This window comes from Ambystoma mexicanum, chromosome 8, assembly GCF_040938575.1.
Source record: "Ambystoma mexicanum isolate Mex_15411 chromosome 8, UKY_AmexF1_1, whole genome shotgun sequence".
NCBI lineage: Eukaryota > Metazoa > Chordata > Amphibia > Caudata > Ambystomatidae > Ambystoma > Ambystoma mexicanum.
In genome coordinates this window covers 1,149,223,885-1,149,246,558 of record NC_090929.1, presented here as the reverse complement: position 1 = coordinate 1,149,246,558, position 22,674 = coordinate 1,149,223,885, and the positions used below count along the sequence as shown (strand labels likewise).

At 42.5% G+C, this 22,674-nt stretch overlaps 1 protein-coding gene across 7 annotated transcripts in view; it reads right to left on the bottom strand.

Annotated features, from left to right (window-relative positions):
- Nucleotides 1-22,674, bottom strand: part of ANK3 (ankyrin 3) — a 2,768,233-nt gene that overhangs the window by 1,000,956 nt on the left and 1,744,603 nt on the right. For all 7 annotated transcript variants that reach the window (XM_069611214.1, XM_069611216.1, XM_069611217.1 and 4 more), the window contains one exon: nt 17,323-17,421. In XM_069611214.1, the coding sequence (XP_069467315.1) occupies nt 17,323-17,421 (99 nt within the window). The remainder of the gene's footprint in view (nt 1-17,322; nt 17,422-22,674) is intronic.

Below are 22,674 nucleotides of genomic sequence, written 5' to 3'. Positions count from 1 at the left end.
GAGGGATAAACCTATGACTGGAATACAAAACAAATAAACCACCTCAGGAAACCCTGATCAATGTAAGAAATTAGGGACTCACTTATTGGGTTAACTAAACCCCTCACAAAAATAGTTGCTGAATGGACATCAACCTTTATCCCTCAACATATACATGCTAAGTCCATCCAGGTCACAAGTTGGTTACCAACAATTTAACTCTTCTCCCAAAAGCAACAAACAACAACAAAAAAACAAGAACTGTCATCAACAGAGAAAACATACTTGAGCAACATATACAGGAAAAACTATGACAGTCCCAGCATATCCCAAATGCAATCTGAAAGCCATGTCCCCATTCAAAATTCACTTACAAAGAAATAAATGCACAATGAATCCAGTTGCTCCACTCAGGTAAAAAAAACGAAAAAAAAAACGGAAAAGCAAATAAGAACTAAGAGATGGCACGACATGAATTTGGAAAGCTTGAAAAGAAAGGGCAGAAAGGTAGAATGAACATTGCACAAACCTAAAAATCTATTTCAAGATTACCAACTATATTTACAAGCCCCTCAGAAAGAAAAATGTGCTTGCCTAGGATGTTTGGTTTGTAATAACGTATTTAAAGCTGCTTCATGTATGCATCTTCAAACTAGCAAAGAAATCTAATTGAATAAATTCAATACTTCCCAGAAAAGCTACTGGGTACATGCCATTATCTGGAGTTTGGTACATTGCAAAACAGCAAGATTCATCAAAACTCAAACTATTGAGTACAAATGAGATATATATGAAACAAGAATGCCAAATCATCATTGGCATGCCACTTTGCTTTTTGCGGCCACTTAGCTATGCAATTATATTCCCAAATTCTTTAATACACCTTACTACATCCGAGAAGAGGGACAGAGAATTACAAATCAAAGAGGGTGGCTTTGGATTTTTTTATTTAAATATCTTAATGCCACTAGGACTCAATGAAGGGTTTTCATGGGAGTTTTTTTTAAATATTTCTCTGTAATCCTTCACTACCAAGCCAAGTGAAGTTGACCTTTTTTTCTTTTATGTTAATTCTTTGATGAGTCGTGGCCTAATTCTGTGCTTGTGCTAACTATAGTGTTGAAAGCCGACATTCTCCACTCCAGTTTAAAGCACCACAGTTCTAGGGTGGGTGGAAATAGTGGAGGGGAAATATTGTGCTTACCAGCAGCAACAGCTGCATCAATCTACCATGTACAAAGAAACATGTGCACCAGTGGGACGGCAAGCATTTTCTAAAAGACTGCCTCTTTACTAGTTTAAGAAAGTTTTATCAAGCTTTCATTAAACTAGAAAAGTGGTGCTGTAGTCTCGGAAATGCCATTTTTAAAAAGGAAAAAGTGTGAAGCAGCATTTAATGGCACCTCACAGGTGTTGTATTTTAACTCCTCTTATCGTTGTACTAAAGCTGTGCTCTTGAGAGCAGAATCCCCTTGCAGTTGCTAAGGCTGTTGTCAAGCAGTAAATCAGGCTCATGCTGAAGTTGTGGCTTTGATCCAAGACCGCCACATTAGCACTTCATCAGAATAGGGTGCTTTTGAAGAAAGTGTTCATCCTCCGTGGCGGAACACTTCCATGTTTGTGCATGCACCTCAGAATCGGGCCCAAGGTCCCATATTCAGGGTTATGTTATAATAATAATATGCATTTTCTTAGCCCTAAGCTAATCCCTTTTTTGGAATCAAAACCCCGTTCTCTTAGCAATGTTCAAAATGGGGTTGCATTTGTCAGTCATCAAGCAAAACAAATAGGAAATGTGTTTGTGGCTTCTTTCTGTCAGTCATTACTTTTCTTTTATTATTCTTGCTTTACCTAACTGTATTTCAACCGATTTTACAAGTACATTCCTTCAGTATGTCTCAGAAAAAGAAAAGAATAACCATCTTCAAAAGCGAATTGCAGTGAGTCAGTGTGACTGTACAATGTGAAATTTAAAAGTCCCCTTTGTTTGCTTATTTATTGATTTCCCCGGCTCAATGCTCCCAAGTTCAGGCTTTCCAAGAAATTGCTCACTGCAATCACTGGTCTCTGGTTGACCCCGTTCATTAGGTAGGACCACCAGTAGTCTTCGTCCATTTTGCAGAACCTTGAGAAGTGGCTTAGGTGAGTCTTTCTGTGAGATGCCAAGCCTGTACATTCAAGGATTAAATGTCTTAGAGTTTCAACTGCATTTGTTTCAAGGCAGAAGCGGCATGTTCTCTCCCTTGCTTTATCTCCAATTGCCAGAATTTCATTGGTTTTTAAGACATTTAGCCTTGCTCTCAAAAAGGTTGATCGGGTCATTTTGTTAGGAAATTTCAGCAAATAGTTTATTGGTTCATTCAGCTTTTGAGCCTTGATTGGTTGGTGTTTGGTTAGCTTATTACTTGCTGCATCCTCCAAGGTTTTGCAACAGTTGAGTTCTTTACATTTCTTTTCCGATTTTGTTGGGTTGGTATATAACGCCTCCTCAATACTGCCTATTTCCTCAAGCAGAGTGAGAGTTTTGCGAAACCAGTGGCATAGCATTTTGTTGGGAGCCCTTTTTTGTTCTTCCCGGATCATCTCGTGCATTTTCAAGTTTGAATTTAGTTTTTTTTCAAAATAGCATTAGGCCGTTTAAATCTACCATGCCTCTTAGAGAGACAAGACCTAATTCACTCCTGATTGATGCAACCAGAGTAAGGTGACGGCAAGTGCAGAATTTTCCTCCAGGCGAATCCTTTGAGTTTTTTCCAAACTTCAGATGGAATTGCCGGCATCGCCTCGGCTCCATAGACGATCGCTGGGACCACTTTGGATTTGTAAAAAATCAACGTGCCTTTGAGCGAGAAGCGCCTGTACTTTTTGTCTAGCACCATTGGCTGGTTGGTCAGGCTTTTGGTTTTTGTCCAGAGCATTTCTAGCATCTGTGATTCGTGTGGGCTTCTGCTAATAGTGACATTGAGATATCTGAACGAGGAGACTGTCTCCAGTCTATATTTCGCTAGGTGCCAAGATGGTATTTTTTTCTTATTAGTTGTTTTTTTCAAGAATCAGCACTTTGGTTTTTCCAGCGTTGATTTCTAGGTCATTTGCTAGCAGCTATTCTAGCAGGTTGTCCAATTTTCTTTGCAGGCCAATAGCCGTTTGATTGACTAACATGATATCATCTGCATAAAGAAGCCTGCTTATTTTTTCCTTGCCCACTGATGGTGGAAAGGCTGTGACCAACTTTTAAAACTGTTGGTAGTCTCCGGTATATGCGTTGTAATGAGCAGGAGCTAAGGAGCACCCTTGTTTCACACCTCTGAAAGTTTGTATGTTCATGGATAGGAGACCCACTCCGCTGAGTCGGACTCGCATCAAGGTGTCCGTGTAGAGTTCTTTTATGGGTGCCAAGATCGACTTCGGACATTCCCAGTCAACCAAGTTTGACCAGAGTTTAGTTCTATTTACTCTGTGAAAAGCTTGGGAGAGGTCGATAAAGGCCAATAATAGTCTGGGTGAACCTTTCAAGACTTTGGCCTTCAAAATGCTCAGGAGCACAATGTTTGTTGTTGTACCCAGGTTCTTGGTGAAACCTGCTTGGAATGGGTCATGGCCTTCTGCAGTTAGTGCCCAGGATGTGAATTTGTCTAGCATAAATGAACCAAATAGTTTTCCGATACAATCCAAGAGGGCGATTGGGCGATAGTTGGTTGGATCCCCTTTGTCACCTTTCTTGTAAATAGGGACTATGTTTGCTGTTTTGCATGAGTCCGGTATGGTATTTGAGTTAGCACATGTCTTGAAAATTTTGGCTATTAGTATCGGCCAAACTTTAAAATGTGCTTTCAGTTCCGCATTTTTAAGTCCGTCTGGGCCCAGAGCTCTAGAAGCTTTAAGCTTGTTAATTTTGGACTCAATGTTTAAAGGGTCCTGTTCAATGTTCCAATTATCTGCGTCTAGTTGGACTTCCGGGAGAGGCGGATATGGTGGGGCAAACAAGTTTGAGAAGTGGTCAATCCAATTTCTTTCATCAACGTTACTAAGTACGATTTATTGTGTCACCCTTCCCCCAGACGTTATTAATGACCAGAAGTATTTTGGCTGCTTCCCACTAAGAGTTCTTAACATCTTTTCTGCATCTTCTTGGTACAGTTGAATTTTGTAGGATTTCAGCCAGTTTATGTATTTCGTAGTCAATAAGTTAGCCTTGTGTATGTTGGACTTTGTTGGCGTATTTTTGGCTTTCCTTATTGCTTTACACATTTCTGCTCTTTTTTCTTTTAGGATGGGATTGTTAGCGTGGCTGTGATTTTGCAAGGGTTTGAGAACGGCTGTTGGTCGCTGGTAAGGGACCAGCAATGGGCAATAATCGAGTTTGATTGATCCCGAGATTTTTGCGGCCCTCTCTTTAGCATGCGTGTATTGTTTTGTAATCACAATTATGTCAGAGGTTTTCATTCGAAGCTGCATTCCTCCTTTGTTTGCGTCGAAGTTCAGCTGGATTTGAGGACGTTGTGGTGGAAAGTTTACCTTTTCTGTCTTCCATGTTACCCTTAGCTTGTTGTGGTCACTATTGAAGGTCCGTATGACCTTGAAAGACGTTACCCTTGCCATTAGGTCACGTAAGAAGTATATGTAATCCAGCGTGGCCCAGCTAGCGCATTGTTCCCAGGTCGGAATCTTGGTTTCCTTTGGCAATTAAGGTTTTGGAGGTCTCTGGCATCTATAATGGCTTCCCACAGTTTTTCACGAGTCGTCGTGTCCGCGTAGGACTTGCCGAGATGTTTTGTGGTTATTCTGGCTAGGCAAGTTGAACTTCTTGAACCTTTCTCGCTAGGACCTATTGACACATTCAAATCTCCACATATGATTGTGTGGTCTACTAAATGATTTTGTGTGATGTCATCCAAAATGTTTTCAATTTTGGCCAAGAAGCAGGTGGTACTTTGTTCTTTGGGATTCCAGTAGGTGTTGATCACCAGGTAATTTTTTGACAACCTTTGATCATTAGTGGGTGGATGGGGATTCCAAGAGATCAACGTGGCCAGTATATGTGGCTCATTTATGAGCGTTCGTTTTTTCCAAGGTAACATTTCTACCTGTAAGTATGGTGTGAGTAGACTTGCTCGAGGTCTTCTTAGTGGGCCTTGTATTGCCGATGCAAAGGCAACGACACAGCCACCCATATAAGGTTTCTTTGTGAGCCACGGCTCATGAAGGCACAGGAGGTCAAATGAGCCCAGGTTAACATCTGAAGTGTTCATTAGGTGTGTGAAGCCAAGGGTGTTCCAGGAACCCAATGAGATGTGGTCAAAAGGACGTGCTATGACCACCTTCTGGGGTTCGTTTTTAGCGCGCGACTGACTTTTTCGTTGCTAAAATCGCTTGGTATTTGCCAGAACTTCTGGCAACCACGGCCATGATGTTTGGTCTTTCTCTTTAAAGTTTGTCTGTGGATTGTTGTTTGTTTCCGTAGAGCTGCTTTTTTGTGTTCTCTGGTCAATCGTTATAGTCCAGTTTTTATGGGGGCCAGGTGAGACGTGTTCGGGCTCAAATGAGTCTTTGCTGATTTAGTAGGGTGATGGTATGCCGCGTGACCGAGTCCATGTAGAGTGCATGTTTAAGCCGCCTTGTCTTCACTGATAAACCAAGTTTAAATAACATTAAAGGCACACCCTCCAATTCAGCGAGTAAGAAAAGTGGTTTCAATATGGTTTAATTCTCTTAGTAAATATTATGTAAAGACTGACTGCACTAAGCCGAGGTTAGTTACATACTGAATCATAGTGTTCAGCCCTACAATTCTGTTTTAAGCACGAAAGGCATCGTTTAAAGGTTGTGCAAATCGGATGACCATTGTTGGAACGAAGGGCAGGTGGGTTCTGTGTTTAAGGACTGCAAATACAAGTCACTGTCCATGTACTGATGGAAAGAGCTTGTAATTAAGCAATAAGCAAAGTGGTGACATAGCAATAACATCGATTGAATTTGCAATTTGTCCTGCCCTCTAGGGATTAGGGGCAACATTGTGTATGTAGTCTGAATATATTTGTTTTATTATCTTTTTTAAATGAATAACAAATTACCTATGTTGGTGCAGGCTTCGTTTCTGTATAAGAAGGGACACGGTGAACCATTCAGGCACTTCACTTCTTCACTGTCCATGAAATACTGGTCGTGGAGGAACCTGAAGTCTGCTCGAGTGTATGATATGCGCAAATTAAATCTTACTTTGCAATTTTGAAACTCAGTCTCAGAGAGCTCTATTTTGCTTGAATTATAGCACTTAGTTAGGGTTAGTATGCATATACTGCACACAGTTAGTTATTAAGAGGGATGGCACCAAGATAGAGTAAGAAGTATTTTCTTCTTTCTTTGGGAATATTGCATAAATGAATTGTATTATATGACCAACATTAGTAAAATAATTTAAAGCATGAAACACATTTGCATTATTTTCCACTGCTTGACCGGGCAAAGCGTTATCAAAAGCTTTGTATGTTCATATACAAGTGAAATGAATTTGAATGCTAAAAAAGAACAATAACAGTTAATGATGAGAAAGCAGTGGAATTAATGTATGTTTTGAAACCCAACAACCCCAAGCTTGTTCGGCCATGTTAAATCCATACCAGAGGCCTAAGTGGCCATTAATAGAAGGGAAAAAGTATTAATGAAAATATATCAGAGGTCCCAGATAAACAGTTTTTTAAATGTGCATTAACTGACCAATCATAGGCACATTAGTTGCAATGGGATGCCCAACCCCGGGTCTGACTATCAATGAAGTCAGGTGTGAGGAACCTGAGCGCGTCCTCACTTCTTTCCCCCATGTATCCTCCTCTCGGGTGGCCAGGGAAAGGCCATTGCTCTTGGATCCTGACCCAGGGGGTGGATATACGAGGGAGGATCACCCGGGCAGAGGAGACTTGGGGAGTGGGGATGAGGCGCCATTACGTGAGACATGGTATCCCCCATTTCCCTTTCACAATAAATCTTCTGTCCCTCAAGTCTTTATAGGCTATTGTCAATCCTTTCCCTATTATTCCCCTAAAACATTCCCCAAGAAACAGCAGTTTGATACTGGGACGAGGACGAGACCAACAAGAGAAACAGATCCTCACTTTGTTAAAACACACACAGATACACACATCAGTTGTGTACTGTGAAAAGGAAGTGGCCAGCAAGAGGAATGCAGGACTCCTGATTCAACAGTGAGCGGTCTAGACCTTTTCGGACCAATCACCCTGGTGGGAACTTTAAAAGCAGGAAGTACTGTGAAAATGGAGTTGGCTGTGGAAGCATGTCTACTGACAGCTGGCCGAGATCAGACCTCTTCTGCAAGGCGGCATGGCAAGCGGAGTGCTCGAGAACCCATGAAGGATGCAGAGTGTATGCAGCAGGAAGTGAAGTTGGAGGCCGGTGGCGGAGAGGGAACCAGCGTGACCAGGTGAAGCTGGCGTATGAGGCCCAGGCTGCGAGAGAAGTATCGCTGGGTGAGCTAAGCCGTGGGGAATACTGATCTGGTAGAAGGCAAGTTTGTGAACTTTCCTGAGAGTAAGGAACTGAATGATATGAGAAAACAAACACTGGCAAGAGCCACAAGATCCATTGGTGAACAAGCATTGGCAAGAGCCAGGAGAATATATGAAAGAATATATGAAAGTGCAACAATTGCATGGTGGCAAACCAAGCATGATACAACATCAAGAGGATGTGATAAGAGTATGAATCCAGCACCACTGTCAAGCTGAAGCAGTGGCAAGGAAGCTAGAAGGTATGTCGGTTGCGTGACCTGTAATGGGTGGACCGTGTGGTCCAATAACTGCGCCTAGAATGAGTGCACCCATTTATGAAAAAGCCACTAAAAGCACCTATAAAGAAGCTTGTGTTTGAATAACAAGGAACTCTTGTGTGATCTGAAATCAAGGAACTGAACTGCATATATGAATTGGTGAAATGTAACCGAATCAGAAGAGCTGCGAAGTGTCCCAAGGAATCGTGTTGAACTTGGGGAAGGGAAACCTGTTTACAAGCCAAGAGTTGAAAGAAGATCTGAACTTTTATTTGAACACTACTTATTTTCATGTGGACATCCTTACACACTGTATAGTTTTAGTAAAAGTAAACATTTTGGACACAGACAGACATTTGCTTTGGACTTCCTGAAACACACTATCATTTGTTTCCTTTATGTAGGGAAGTCCCACCTTAGTATAGGGCAAGTTAGGCCATTTTTCACCCTGCCTTTTTCAGTTAATACAAATTTGTAGCCCAAACTTTAATCTGTTGTCTGTGTCTGCTTCGTGATGCCTTCACACAGGATAGAAGTCCTTCAAAATGAATTTTTGAAATGAGAAAGTGCATCTTACATTGACTGCACTAGTAAAACCCACATTCACGGTCTTCAGCCAGGCAATGATAAATTACACCATTAAAGTATTCGTTTAGAATCTGAAGATCTTCTCTGTGTTGCCATTCTCCGGCTCATAAACACCAAAGAACAAACCACAACCTCTTTCCCTCACATTCTACAACTGTTCAACTCTTCAGAAAGTAAGGTATTGTCCCTGAACAATGAAAGATGGTTATAAATATCCCACTTCTAAAAACACCTATTGCAGATCCTTAGGATATACTGAACTACTGCCCACTGTCGAACCTATCTTTGCTAGCAACGGTCATAATAAATTGAAAAGATTGTGGCACAACCGTTGTAAAGGTTTAGCGAAAAAAAATATCTTGTTAAAAACAATTCAGAGTTAAAAGTTGCACTGAAAACATGCTTTTGGGTAACAAGAAGGGTCTCCTGAAAGATGCATATTCCAACCAAACGCCCATCCTGATTTTACTGTAGCTACTGCATAAGCACCCTACGATACAGGTAAACACATCCTCCGAATGGATTGTCACTAGACCAGGGGTAGCCAACCTGTCACCCATCAGATGTTTTTAGCTTTTGCTCCTTTTGATGTTCCATGCCAACTGGTGCCATACAAACATGCCTAGATGACATAAACTCTGTGTGATTGGACATGTGTATAAAGGAGCCTTGAGATCTATCTAGAAGGCAATTAAAGGACAATGGGCTCTATATAATTGACAAAGTTAGAATTTGCATATCACGTGGAGGTCTGATTTGAGGCATGATAGGTACCAGTTCCTCATTTCCACAGGGGTAGCTTCTCCAACCTGGGTGATGCCATATACGCAGGAGCTGCTCTTAGTTTCTGCTCATCCAATCTTTATTATGATCATCTCTGTGCACTCGAAATGCACTCTTAACGCCACCTTTTAAAAAAACTTTCTGTTGGTGAATAAGGGACAAAAAGAGTTGCAAGCACACAGAATTTATTGCATTGCCCCATAAAGTGTACTTTTATCCAATCCCAGGATGTAGAGTGGTCTAAATAGACTATGGGAGAGCAAAGAGCAGATCAATTAACTAATACTTCCCATTTTACATCATTGTACAGAAAGGAAGTCGGGACAAGTGCTCATTGTGGGGTGGAAAGCATAACCTGTAGGGAGGGGCAATTCAGACCGTCTGCCTAAGTGCAGGTTTCAGTTGTTGCCAACTTTGGCTTGAAAAGAAGAGGGTTGAAAACAATGTCAGGGATATCACATGAAGTTTTAAGACCCCACACACTTCTAAGCATTTATATTAGTAAACTCTATTTGGCAGGAATTCTAGATTATGGCCGGCAACAGTTCTCAAGCACCCGATTCTATAACAATTCAGATCCATCCATTATTCACCGACCGAGCTGAATCAGCCAGTGTAAACTGGGGACGTGTTCAATCATTTCCTGTCTGAGGATGCCTTCATGCCATTAAGCTCCCCATTATCAGTTCCATTACTGATCCAATCTTTTAATAGAAATTAATTTCCATAACTAATATTACAGCCTCGAATTTCTCATTTTCATTTGGAATGTTGGGGAATGTTTTAGGCCGCACAGAAACGCACACATTATAATGCACTACCTGGTTAATTATGAAGCGTTAGGGGTCTGCTTTTTCTTATCCGTGGTCAAATTTGACGTTCCCTTGCACATTATACTCACACATTCAATTTTCTAATAAGAATTCTTTGGTGTGGGGTCCAGGTTATTTACTTTGGGTTTATAAAGAATGAAACAATTAGAGAATCATTAAAAGTGTTTAGAAAATATGGTTTATTATTGACAGACGTTTTAACATTATTGTCGGAGCATCACCCTGTAATCCCTTCCAAAATGTCCAGTGTAGCTAGATACATCTTGCTTTCAAGGCACTGAACATTTGACATGCTCAACGTGTGATGGAGTCGAAAAGCAGAGCATAAAAAATATATTACCTATACAATTTTCTAACACAGAAAACATTTTGAGTAGCATACAACTACCATAAAGAGACCAGTCACATAGTACCTCTTCTAGCTCTACAAGGCAATCATCCATGCAGAGGAGAAGCCTACCGTCGACAGGGGCTGGGCTCTCTACAGAAGTTACATTTTTAAAAATCCTTTTTCTTCCCTAATGTAGTTGTTTTTAAAAGGTAAATGTCAATGCGCTACACAGTATGGCCGATCCACCAGAAAGACTACTAATGTCTGGACATGCCCACACAAGCATGCCACCAATTATTCCACCACAATGGAGGCTAGAGCAGAGATTAAAATGGAGCTGTGGACCGGCCTGTGCTTGAGATCTCAATTCACCCAGAACAAGCGATTCATCAGCAAAGGCATATAATGGCATATCCATGGCTACTCCCCCTTCCTGCATCATGCACAGTACAATGCCCTTCCCTATGTGGCGTGGCATCCATCCTCTTGAATTGCTACATTTAGGGGACCTTATCCTGAAATGCAGTCTATCATCACAGCCTGAAGAAGAGAAGAGAGATGCCCCATTAGTTTCTCCAGGGAATGTAACAATACTGGTGGCTCGCTACCTCTTCATTCTCGGTCCCACCATATAGCAAGCAGGTGCCAGCAGTGAAAAAAGGTGCTTTCTCTAAGGGAGGTACTTCATTCTGTCATTCATCAAATCCCTTGTAAATCCCATGGATCCCTTCAACCCATGGAATTCCAAGTGTCTGTGTTGTGATCTGCTTTGCAAAACAGGTGATTCTAGCGCTGTAAAGTCCTCCCAGGCTATCTTGTGCAATTTGAATAGTCTTCTCCATCAAAGATACTCCACATTGGCGATTGTCCCAAACATAGAGAGATAATAAAGAGGGCACAGTCGGGGTGCAAGGAGCTTCACATGAGACTAACACTCTGCAATTAATGTTCTGAATTTGGCTGCAATACTATCACTCCAAAAAGACAATCATCAAATACATGTTTACATAATAGGTTAATATAACAAATTGCTTTATGTTCATCCAAATTACAAAATATCACAGAAAGGAAGCACACTGTGGCAATTTCCTACCGAAAAGAAATGATGTCTATGCCAGTGGAACAGTGCATGGTTCCATTATAGTTTACGATCTTGGGATTCAGGAAGTGTGGCATACACCTGCTGGCCTATCACTACTTACTTTCACTCATTCCTCAGGGATGAAAGAGGCTTTTAAGCCTCCTTAAGTCTCTCTAACTTCTTTCCTTAGGTCCACGATTTACAGTGTTTGTTCGGATTGTTTTTTTTTTTTTTTATGAGGGCCACAATTCTCCAGCAGATAATACCAGGCATCTTTCTCACATGATCTTTTCCTGGACTGTTGCTGGATTTATGAGACTGATTGTTACACAACTCAGATGATTTCTAATTCTATTACGCAACAACTGTTTCTTTGGGCATTTCTCAACAAAACTGAAGACTCCTGTTATTCCAGATCTTCTCAAACTATTGCAGGCTTTTTGGACCACGTGTGCCAGAGTGTGACTCCAATTACAATCTAATCTTTTAGTACTTTTCAGACTGTTGTTGCTTCTTTTGGACCACATGTACCAGCATGCAATTCAAATGCCTCCTCACTCCCCTTCAACTTAGAACTGGTTCTTGGCGTGATCACTGCTATCCCAACATCCACCTCAAACAATAGACTCCCTGATAATTCCAATTCCTCCTCAATTTCCTCTTCATGGTGTCCCGAGCCCCGCTATCTCACCATGTCCTAGTCTCCTTCATGTTGCCTCGCAACTCCTAAACTTCCTTCAGACTGTTCGACTCACGCCTCCTCACTTAGCATTAATGCAGTGGGGCCCTTCTATCTCATCACCCTTGCTACTCCTCTGCCTTGTTGTCCTGACATACACTCAGTCGCTAAAGTTTTCACCAGGATAACGTCCCTGCGGCGACCGTCATCATTTTGCAGGGTGTCAACAGACCTCTGCAATTTACATTCCCCACCTTCTTCCGGTTTTGGCTATTTTGAATCAGCTGAGACTGTCTTGTGACCATCAAGCATATTCTGATGTCCGCACTTGACCACAGGATTCTTTGAATTATCTTTCCTTGGTAAATTATTCAATGTTGCATCTTTCCCTCCTTCACGTTTCCTACTGTTGATAGTGGGCATTAACACATGCCTTGAACACTGATACAACTGTATTACTACTTTAAGAGGCTGCGGAAACCATTACGAGGCTCTTTCAGTAGCCAACAGGATCGCTTCCACAGAATATTCAAATTAAATCAAGCTGCAAGAGGTAATATGCACTCCCACTTGGTTCCAACTATGGTTTCATTCAGGAATACTCGAAAAGGTGCGTTCTAAGCAGCCTAACTATGATTGTGCTTCAAATTCATCTTCTTATGATTTAACTGGAGCAAACCAGAGAAGCAATTCATTTAGGAAAAGCTTCCGTTAAAGGGATTGGATTGAACCGCAATAGCAGGCACTATAAAGCATACAGGTATGGAAGACGTGAACTATGCAGCCACGAGGACAGGAATTTGAAAAGGACCCTAAAGGAAACAGGATGTTAATTGCAAGGATGAGGCACGCAGATATATCACACATGCACTCTGCCGACTTGGGTGACCCCGGATTGACTCTTGGGACACACACAAATGCCCCTGTGACAGGCACACGCCCTGCTATACCCTGAAACACGCCAACCTAGCAAGCAAAAAGACAGCATCGATCAAACATCTCTGAACCAGAACTATCACAGCCGCGATGCTAGTAGGCCCAAACACAATTTTGTGCTCCGACTATCATATGCCCCCTGCCCTGCCATGCAGGCTGGCCAAAGCACACGGCTCTCCACAGGCTGCCTTTCCTTGCTTCTGCATGCTTCCTTTTTCATGCCCCCAACCAAAGAGGCATTTTTCCCTCCCCAAACCACCCACTCTGTGCTCTCTGCTCCGGCGGACCTCCTTATGCAGTCCACAAGCATGATACACCACCCGGTTGCGTCACCCTCCCCCCAGCCACTTACCCAGCCGTGCAGATGCTTGGTCTGAGGGCCGTTCTCTCTAGTGACCTGTCAATGTTCAAGGATATTTATATCGTGCACTATCACCACCACCGAAGTGGTCCCCTGGCGTTGTCCAATCAGGGTGCACTCGCGTCCGTCCTTTGCCATCAGTGGAGTTCTGTGGGTGCAGCATTTCCTGCACGCTCATTTGTGTCGCAGGGGGAGCAACCTTTTCGCATATCACATCACTCTAAACTGGTGGGTTCTGCATGAACAGGATTCGTTTTATTATGCCCCCCACCCCCTGCACACAACCCAAAAAAATCTAACCCCAAATTAAATGGGATGCAAGTGAACATAAAGCAGTTCAAATCAGCATTGTGGATCTCCAAGGAAAACACACGTGAGATCCACAGCCCCTTCGAGCGAGAGCAGGCCAGCACCAGAACAATGCCCCCCCCCCTGCAAGGGGCCCTTCTAGAAACCAAATCAGGCAGGAATGCACTTCCTGCACGTGCTCCCCCACCATCACCGTGACAGCTCTATAATTAGACTGCAGCACTCTAGACATGTTTTCACAACCACGTTTCAAGGACCTGGCTGCCTCTTGGGGGTTGTTTTGAGTGGGAGGCTGCCTGCTGCCGGGCTATAATCGCATGCATATCCTGTGATAACATGGCAAAATAATTCATTGATTAAAGGAGACATACCTTATCATGGCAACTGACAGGTGTCTCCTTACCACAGGAGTAAATGCAGACCAGACACTGGGGCTCATTATTATGAGTTTGGTGGTATCTGGCCAATGAAACCACCAAACTGTATTATTGTTATCGCCACTTGATCGGGCGGAATTACCGCCGGATTAGTGGGTGTAAATCCCCATATAGAACTAATTGGGGGATTTTTGGTGGAATTGCCACAACTTGAATTCCGCTGCAGTAATTCGGGCAAAATGTGTCAGAAAGCGGTCAGATTTTCCACCAGCTCATGGCTGGAGGTGAATCCACCAACTTTAGGCCAAACTCCTATTTGGGTGGTGCGGTAAAGCAGCGGCATACAGTAATACTGCCACATTTTACACGCACCGCCCAACTCGTAATGAGGCCCACTGTGTGTTCTATTATGGGAATTCTGCGCTGATTAGGAGTTCAGGCATTCGTTTTAATTGAATAGAAAAACATCTTGAGTAATGGCTACACATGCATGTCATAAAATGGCAGACACATTTAGTTTTTAAAATAGATATTTTATGATTGCCTTGTACGGCCATTGTATATAACAGCTCACTGGCCATTACATTCTGCTCTTTAAAAAAAAACCAAATTAATCCATGCTCCAATTGGGAATTCAGCCCATTTGTCCGGTCTTGATGAACTCATCCAGAGATAATGTGTTGGAGAAAAAAGAAAAAATAGATGCAAAGGACGCTGGGATGCCAACATGCAGTGAAATGGTGCCAAAGACTAATGCACCATTGCCTACTGATGCTCCACTTAATCTGCCAACAAAATTAGCGCATCTAATCACACAAAGTAAAACAAGGATCTCATGTAATGCAGTTTAGAAACTATGCCCGGGTTTACTTGACCACTCGTGGCTTGATGCACCTTTGTGTTTACGCTCTACCAAGTTATCCTCCTCCTCTCCCCATGGTGCACGAATCCAGGGTGTGGCCACAGTCTTTATACATAGTCTCCTTAAGCATGCTCTTATTATATTCTCATGGACCATGGCAAGAGGCAAGTTTCAAAATGTTCTCTGAGAACATCAGCAAATGGCAAATTATTTGAAAAACATTTCTTGAAGGGAAAACCCTGCGATCTCTACCTTAACGTAATTGATGCACATTTTTTTCCCAGCCAAAAATCCACTACCGCCATGATGCCACCGGCTCTGTAAATTACGAAGGCAAAGCTGGTATCCCTACAAAATATCCCCACCAAAAAATATCGTCGTACATATGGCCGTTTGTCTCGCCATGGGTGATATTTTTTGGGAGGATATTTTGTGGGAGCTGGAGGGTGTCCCCAGCACATTTTTAAATAATGCAGGGGTTGCGGGGGGTGTCCCCCACAGGTTCCATGGGTCAATAACGCCGCAAAAATATGGCGATATTTTTGCAGGGATATTAACACATGGAACCGGCAAAGCTTAGCAAAAAGGTAAGTCAATACCATACAAACAAAATGACCCACAAAACCAGGTGTCACTTTCAGGCCTAAGCACATCTATGAGCTCCCCCGCGCTCACCTACAAACATAACCCACCAAAGTAACTCACACTGGTTAAAGCCACCCAGATATAAATGTGTATTTGGTTTCTCAGCCTGGGCTGCTGCAAATTTCCGCTTAAGAGTCTCTTCAGCAAGGAACTTGCTGCAGCGCAAAGCACTTGCACTTTGGAACCGACAAGATGTGTGGCAGTTCAGAATAGGGCACAATGAACCCTTCTTTCAGATCCAGATGGAGACCCCCCCTTCAGCGCACACGGGGTGGGATACAACTGAGCCCAAGGGAAAATGTCATTTATTTCTCTCAATATGAAAACGAGGGCCTGCGTCAAGCTGGGATGGTATTGAAGTGTTAATCACACATTTTCTAAAGGTTCTGGCCTAAACACAGAACTTGTTTTAATTGTCACAGTAATACGTTTTTGGCATGTGCAACTCTGGAAATGGATATCAAGTTGGCCAATATTCCAGCTGTAAATCTGCCATAATACCTCCCAACAGAATTACCGTTACCGCCACTTCATCACAAGTGGTGGGTGTAAGTCCCCATTTTTTGAAGTTCATAGGACTCAATGGGGAATTTTTCGGCAGAATTACTGCAGCGCTAATTCCACCAAAAATGGGGGGCAAGTCGGCAGATTTACCTCCAGCCCATAACTTGGGGTTCAATCCTCCAACTTTCCACCAAACTCAGAGTTGAGTGGTACGGTAATGCGGCGGTATATAGTAATACTGCCGCATTTAACCCTCACTGCCGAAATCGTATTGACCCCCACTGTCTTTAAAGGGACTACCACTGTGAAATGTCAACAAAACAAAAAAGCATTTCTATCCAAGTTTGAGGAATAAAGATGGAAGCAAGACAGCAATCATATCATGCTGTCACAGTTTACACAAAAAAAAAAAGATGCATGACAGGTTTGGGGCCAAGACCCTGTCATCTAATAAGTAGCCCTTCTGCTTATGTCTTAGTTTTCTGTGCATTTTAAAGAGCATCCCGTTTGTGAATTCAGGTTGATCTTTAAAATGGACACGTCCAAATTTGTGCAGAGGTGTGAAAAGGGCACGCATTCTGATGTTCTTTGTGGATTTGAATGCACATTTTGTTGGCGCATGTGATTGGCGTCACTAGCCTCTAATTGCATCTCATCACTTGTGCCAACACATGTTTCGGAATCTGGCCCACAGGCATTATTCGCAAATGCTTCGATCATCAAAGCACCCTTTTTACTCAAAATCAACTCAAAATATATTTCTACCCATTTACTCTGCTCAATTTCAAAGGTTCTCTGTTTTCCTCATTCATTTCAACATCAATGCAAAAGGTGGGCCTGCCTTCTTCGTCCTTGCTCTATCTTTCTGAAAGTTCTCTCCTTGTCACTTTTATCTTTGCAGAATCACTTGGGATTTGGCTAAATCTACACGATGGGATTGTTTCTGAAATTATCCTCTCTAATGAGGCTGGGAAAAATGCAGACTAATGCCATCAGGCCGTAAAATGGACCACTCCAGAGCACACATCCTTGCAATACTATGCCTCCCCAAATGACAGACATCCCACAGCTTAAGGTCATTGCTAAATACTTATTAGAAAAGCTCTTGCATCAAAACACTAACCTACACGTTCACCCTCAGATCTTCATGAATTACTGCAGCTTCTAGGCGCTGCCATGCGCTAGCGAGTGGTAAGGGCCCCTTCACTTTGTGTTGAAACGTATTGACTAACTTCACCCCAGCATGAATTTGCATGTACACATCAACTTACCTCCGTAGCCAGGCTTTGACTTGAGCCGTTCGCGAGAAGGAACTTGACGACTTCCAGGTGATTTTCTTGTGCTGCCATATACAACGGCGTGAAGCCATTCTGTGAAAAGTACATAAGAAGTATTTAAAATCAAATGTTATTTATATAACTACAGTATAACATAACAAACATAATACAGTCATCAGAGCAACATCGTTCCTCCGCAACTTTACCTTGACAAAATTGTCAGCAAAATGAATATGGTATACTAGTGTGAAAGCCCGTTTACACGGGCTGAAGTGCTGGCCTCATATATTTACTAATGCAAAAGCTCCCTCTACCGGTGACAACAGGCGAAGCGGGCAGTCTCTACTGCGCATGACTGCCTCAGACAAACATACATCTCGCCTTTTATTATATTGTATGATTTGATGGATCCTCTAATAGATTAACACAAGTCAATACAGCATGTGCATTACTTTGATGACAGCAAGCAACATAATTAAACAGGTTTTGACTAGAACAAGAACACACTGTAAGGAAATTAATAAAAAATAATGTCTGTGTTGGCAGATCATAATAATATGCGATTTCAAGAGAATCAGAAACCTAAAACTCTAACATGGTTACCCTAACCTGAGATTAACACTCGATACTTGAAGTAATGTTCCGGCAGGCAGTTACTTGTGGTTTGTACCCATTAAAGGTTCACCAACGCAAATTCTGAATAAGGTAGACATATTACTGCATTGCCAGCGTTCCTTTACTACCCCATGTTCAGGTATTCCATTTCTGCATCTATCAAAAGGATGGAAACGCATGTGGGATAGCAGGGCTTCCTACCTCTCTTGTCCCCTGGCGACCGAATGTGCAGAAGTAGGAGTAATGACCCTTCTGTGCATTATACATTTCAACGAGCATAGGGGGTGACTCCCCAGCAACTACCTGGGCCACAAATGAAGGGGGTGGTCAGATGTGGAATACACATCAGGCAGTGGCATGATTCTACACACAACCCGTCATCATGCAGTATTTACTGCATGGAGTGTATATATATATATAAAATATAACTTGGCGGTAAAAAATAAATTCGATTCTGATAATAGAAACCAATACCAAGCCCCTTAATGCCCCTTGCTTACATACGCTGATATATGGTCTCTTGCCCATCAGCATCATTTTCAGGCGTGCCCAGCATCTGTGTAGACTGCTTTGTGCACAGTAGTGTGGCTTCAGAGGAATTCGACTATAGCACGATGATACATTTGATGTGAAAACTCGTCCGGACATCTGGTGTGCTCGTTTCCCTTTCAGGGTGGCCAGCTGTGTATTCCGAAATCAATACAGAGCCAACTCAACTCTGTCACCCATTTTCATTCACATTCTAGAAGCTCAGAAGCTGCCCTAAATACAATACTCCTTAAATCGGCATAAGATACCAGATATGTGTTTAATGGATACTGAGACACGACAGGCTAGTCTGTCTATACAAGACGTAATCACATAACATTATCAGTAGTAGTGCGTCATTTCTATAGAGCCTTTCACCATTTGTATGGTCACAATGCGCTGTAGGTTTAAGGCCTTCGGAGGAAAGGAACTAAGGTATGGGAAGTTCCAGGAGGTGCTAGTATGCGTGTGGCCAATACGAAGATATGAGGGCGTAGCCAAGTACCTGCTAACCACCCATGTCGAGCTGGCATGTGGGTGGGGGGTGCGGAGTGCTCTAGAAGTGTATGCCAGAGCACAATAGTCATTATGTGTGCAGCAACCTACTGAATTTTTGTCGCAAAAGTAAGTATAACATCTTGAAATGCTATATGGCAGTGCATCAATAACTAGGAATGATTTATTCTGGGAAAGCATAGCCTTTAGGGTGACATTTCTGAAACTTAAAGCTACCATGAGTTGTGCGCCCTGAACACCAGCGTTTAGCTCGTGTATGCCATTTTGTACCAACCAGTGTTTAAGTGCTGCATGCCATGCTTGACATGTCAAGTGCCACTATGCAGAGTAATTCCAGATGGGTAGCAACGGGGTCCCATGAAGTGGAAACACAAGATAAGGTATCCCATTGGAATGAACGACGACTCAGATAAGGAGCCTAATGTTAAAAATAAATGAGAACAGGAGTTTTAAACTAGAGTCTATTTACTGATGTAACATATTGGTAGCAGCATGAAAACATGATAACTGTGTCCGAGTACATCTGAAATGAGCACCAACGCTGAAGATCTATCTGCTCCTTTTCAGTGTCATTTTAGCTGATGGTCATTTACAGTTGAATAAATACACAGACACCACATAACCTTCCGTGTCCCTCTTTTTTTTCTCTCTCCCTCTCTCTTTCCCTTTCCCTCTCCCTCTCTCTTTCCCTCCCTCCTTCCCTCCCTCCCTAATGGCGCTTACATATTACACAGCCCACGATAGTGGCCATGTAGTTATGGTTAAGTTGCTAATCCCATAGGAAGAGCACTTTTTGGGCGGCTTATAACTTTGCTCTCCCTGGACGAATCCTCACCAAACTTTGCAAAACAATTCAGGCCATATACTTTTTTTGCAAAGTTTGGTGAGGTTTGGTCCAGGTGGGGCAAAGTTATAGGGCGGGGGCCGGGGGGGGTCCCAAAATGTCTTTTTTTCCCATAGACTGAATGGGGAAAAAACTTTGCTCATGTCTACAGCTCAAACCACTGGATGGATTTTCACCAAATTTGCGGCAGGAGCAGCGGCTTGGTCCCGAAAGCGTGCTTTTGTAAATTTGGTGAAAATCCACCCAATAGTTTTTTCAAAAATGACCAAAAAGTAGGTCTAAAAAAATTAGTGATATCTATGTCCGCTCTGCGGACACACTTCCCTGTTCGCTCCGCGGACCTGACACCGATTGGTTAATCAGCTTGCATCATGTCCACGGACATGCGACGTGTTCGCTGATTGGATGGTGAAGAGCGTGAAGTGCGTCAGATTTTTGGAAACGTCCGCCATCTTGGATTCACGGACAGCAGCTGGTGTCCGTGGACATCGCGGTGAAAACATTAAAAAACACAACATTGCACTTGTCAAACTTATCAAATCATCTCTGGGGAGGTGAGGGGTGATGAGGATGGGATGGGTTATGGCTGCAAGAAGCAAAAAAATAAATGGGTGTTTTTGCCACGAAAGTCTGAACAGTTCGAATGTTCGCGAACAGTCCTGTAAAGTTCGCGACCACCTCAGCATTACAGGGTTGGTGAAATGCAGTTCTTGGATGGCTTATAACTTTGGCGCCACTTAATAGAACTGCATGACATTTAGCATGTATATTCCTGACCGGATTCTGAGTGAGTATGCAAAGTTTGGTGGGATTCTTTCATGGGGGGGGGTCTCAAAATAATGTAAAGGCTTGTAAATGAGGTGCCATTTGACGAATCTACAGTTAATTTGGGAAATTGATAATATATTTAGATATGAATGTTTTTGCCAAGTTTGGTGGGATTTCGTGAAGAGGGGGGAAATTAGAGGGGTGGTCCCAAAATAGTGTAAAGGCTTATAAATGAGGTGCCATTTGACGAATCTACACTTCATTTGGAAAATTGATAATAGATCTAGATATACATGTTTTTGCGAAGTTTGGTGGGATTCTGTCAAGAGGGAGCAAAATTAGAGGGGGATATTGTAAAGGCTTATAAATATGGTGTCATTTGACAAATCTACACAAAGATTTGCAAAAGGATTATAGATCTAGATATAGATGTTTTCTTAAAATCTGAATGGATTTTGTCATGCGGGTCTAGCTTATATGACACTTGTATGTGCATACATTTGACACTTTTGAAAAAATAAAACAAAGGTGGATTTCCAGCAAACTTGCGTAAGGAGCATTGGCAAGGATCTACAATCATGGTTTTGCAAATGTGCCAGTGTTTTATTAATGTTGTTATAAAAAATAGCGGTATACCTTTAGTGGCTGAGGGGTAGCCTGTGGCCATGTGCAGTGGCCAGATGGTCCGGGTCATGGAATAAGGCCATGATCCGGACTATCTAGCCACTGACCATGACCACAAGGGACAAAACATAGGATCAAAGTGGCCATGTCCACCTGGGACTGGCTTTGTGGTAAAGGTATTCGAAATTAGGATAGATCTGAAAGTGAAGAAAAATGTGCTTGTGGTAATATGGTCATAGGGTTCTCTTTTTGCCTTCTGCAGGCTGCCATGGAAAGCGAAGAAGGGCCCTGTATGGAACCCTCGCCTTCCCTTTCCATGGTGGCCATCTTGGAAAAAGATTTTCCTTCCTACACCGGGACGCCGCAGGCATCCCGGTGTAGGAAGAAAAATCCTCTTTTTTAGCAGCCCGGGTTCCTGCTTTGGGAACCTAGGGTGCCAATGGCCTTTATCCCCCATTTCAGGGGCTGGAATGGGGGGATAATGGTCCAGAGACCTCGTTATCCACCCTCGCTTCACTTGGGCTGATAACTTGGGCTGCTGGGCCGGTATCCACTGTTCCAGTCCCTGGAACGGAGGATGAACGCCACAATATCCCCATTATCATAACACAAAATGCCAATGGAAATGCTGGAAAATCTTATTGAGTCTATGTAAAAGTAGATGGTGTATGCATTTTTTTTAGTTCTAATTTTTAACTGTGAAAGGTCGTTCCTAAAGGAATATGTCTTTTGCTGTTTTTGTATGTATTTTTTTGGCAGGAGAGCTGAGAACGAAAGGTGGGGAGGGAAATGAGGGAAGAGCAACCAAACACTAATATGGAGGGGTAGGTGGACAAGGGAAAATGTTGCGCGTGTGCTATTTATAAGTTAGGGGGCAGTGTTTCTGATGCTCCTTGATTACAGCAGTGGTGGTGGCTCTTGGGAAGGAGGGCTGGCATTAGCTGATGCCATTTTAAGATAAATAGCAGTTTTTCTAAAAATATGTACTGTGTACTAGATTTTTAATGGATAATGAGTAGGAATAGGTGTTGGAGCGGTGCAAGGGAAATTTTGAAGTTGAAAGTTCATAGATCAGTAGAAAATGCAGTTCTGAACTGAAGTGCGGATGGGTTCTCAGACACGTCATCATGCCGCGCGCCAGCGTATGGTCGTGTGGCACTGTCCGGGAGGTCCGCTATGAAGTCAGATGTTCGTAGACATCTTCGGATGCAAAACTAGTTGAAATAGTGTATGGAAGTGTTAAAAATAATTCCAGAAGGTGGGAAATGGCAGAGTTTCAAGGTGAAACTTTGTAAATTGGACACAAACATTGCTATATTGGGTAAGTATGATATTAGTAAGTTGTAGGAAAATAGCATGCACTAATAAAAACCTATGAAATTCAATGAAAAGATTTTGTTAAGGGGACGTTATGGTTAAGTTGCACTAACAAAAACCTTTGAAATTTAAAG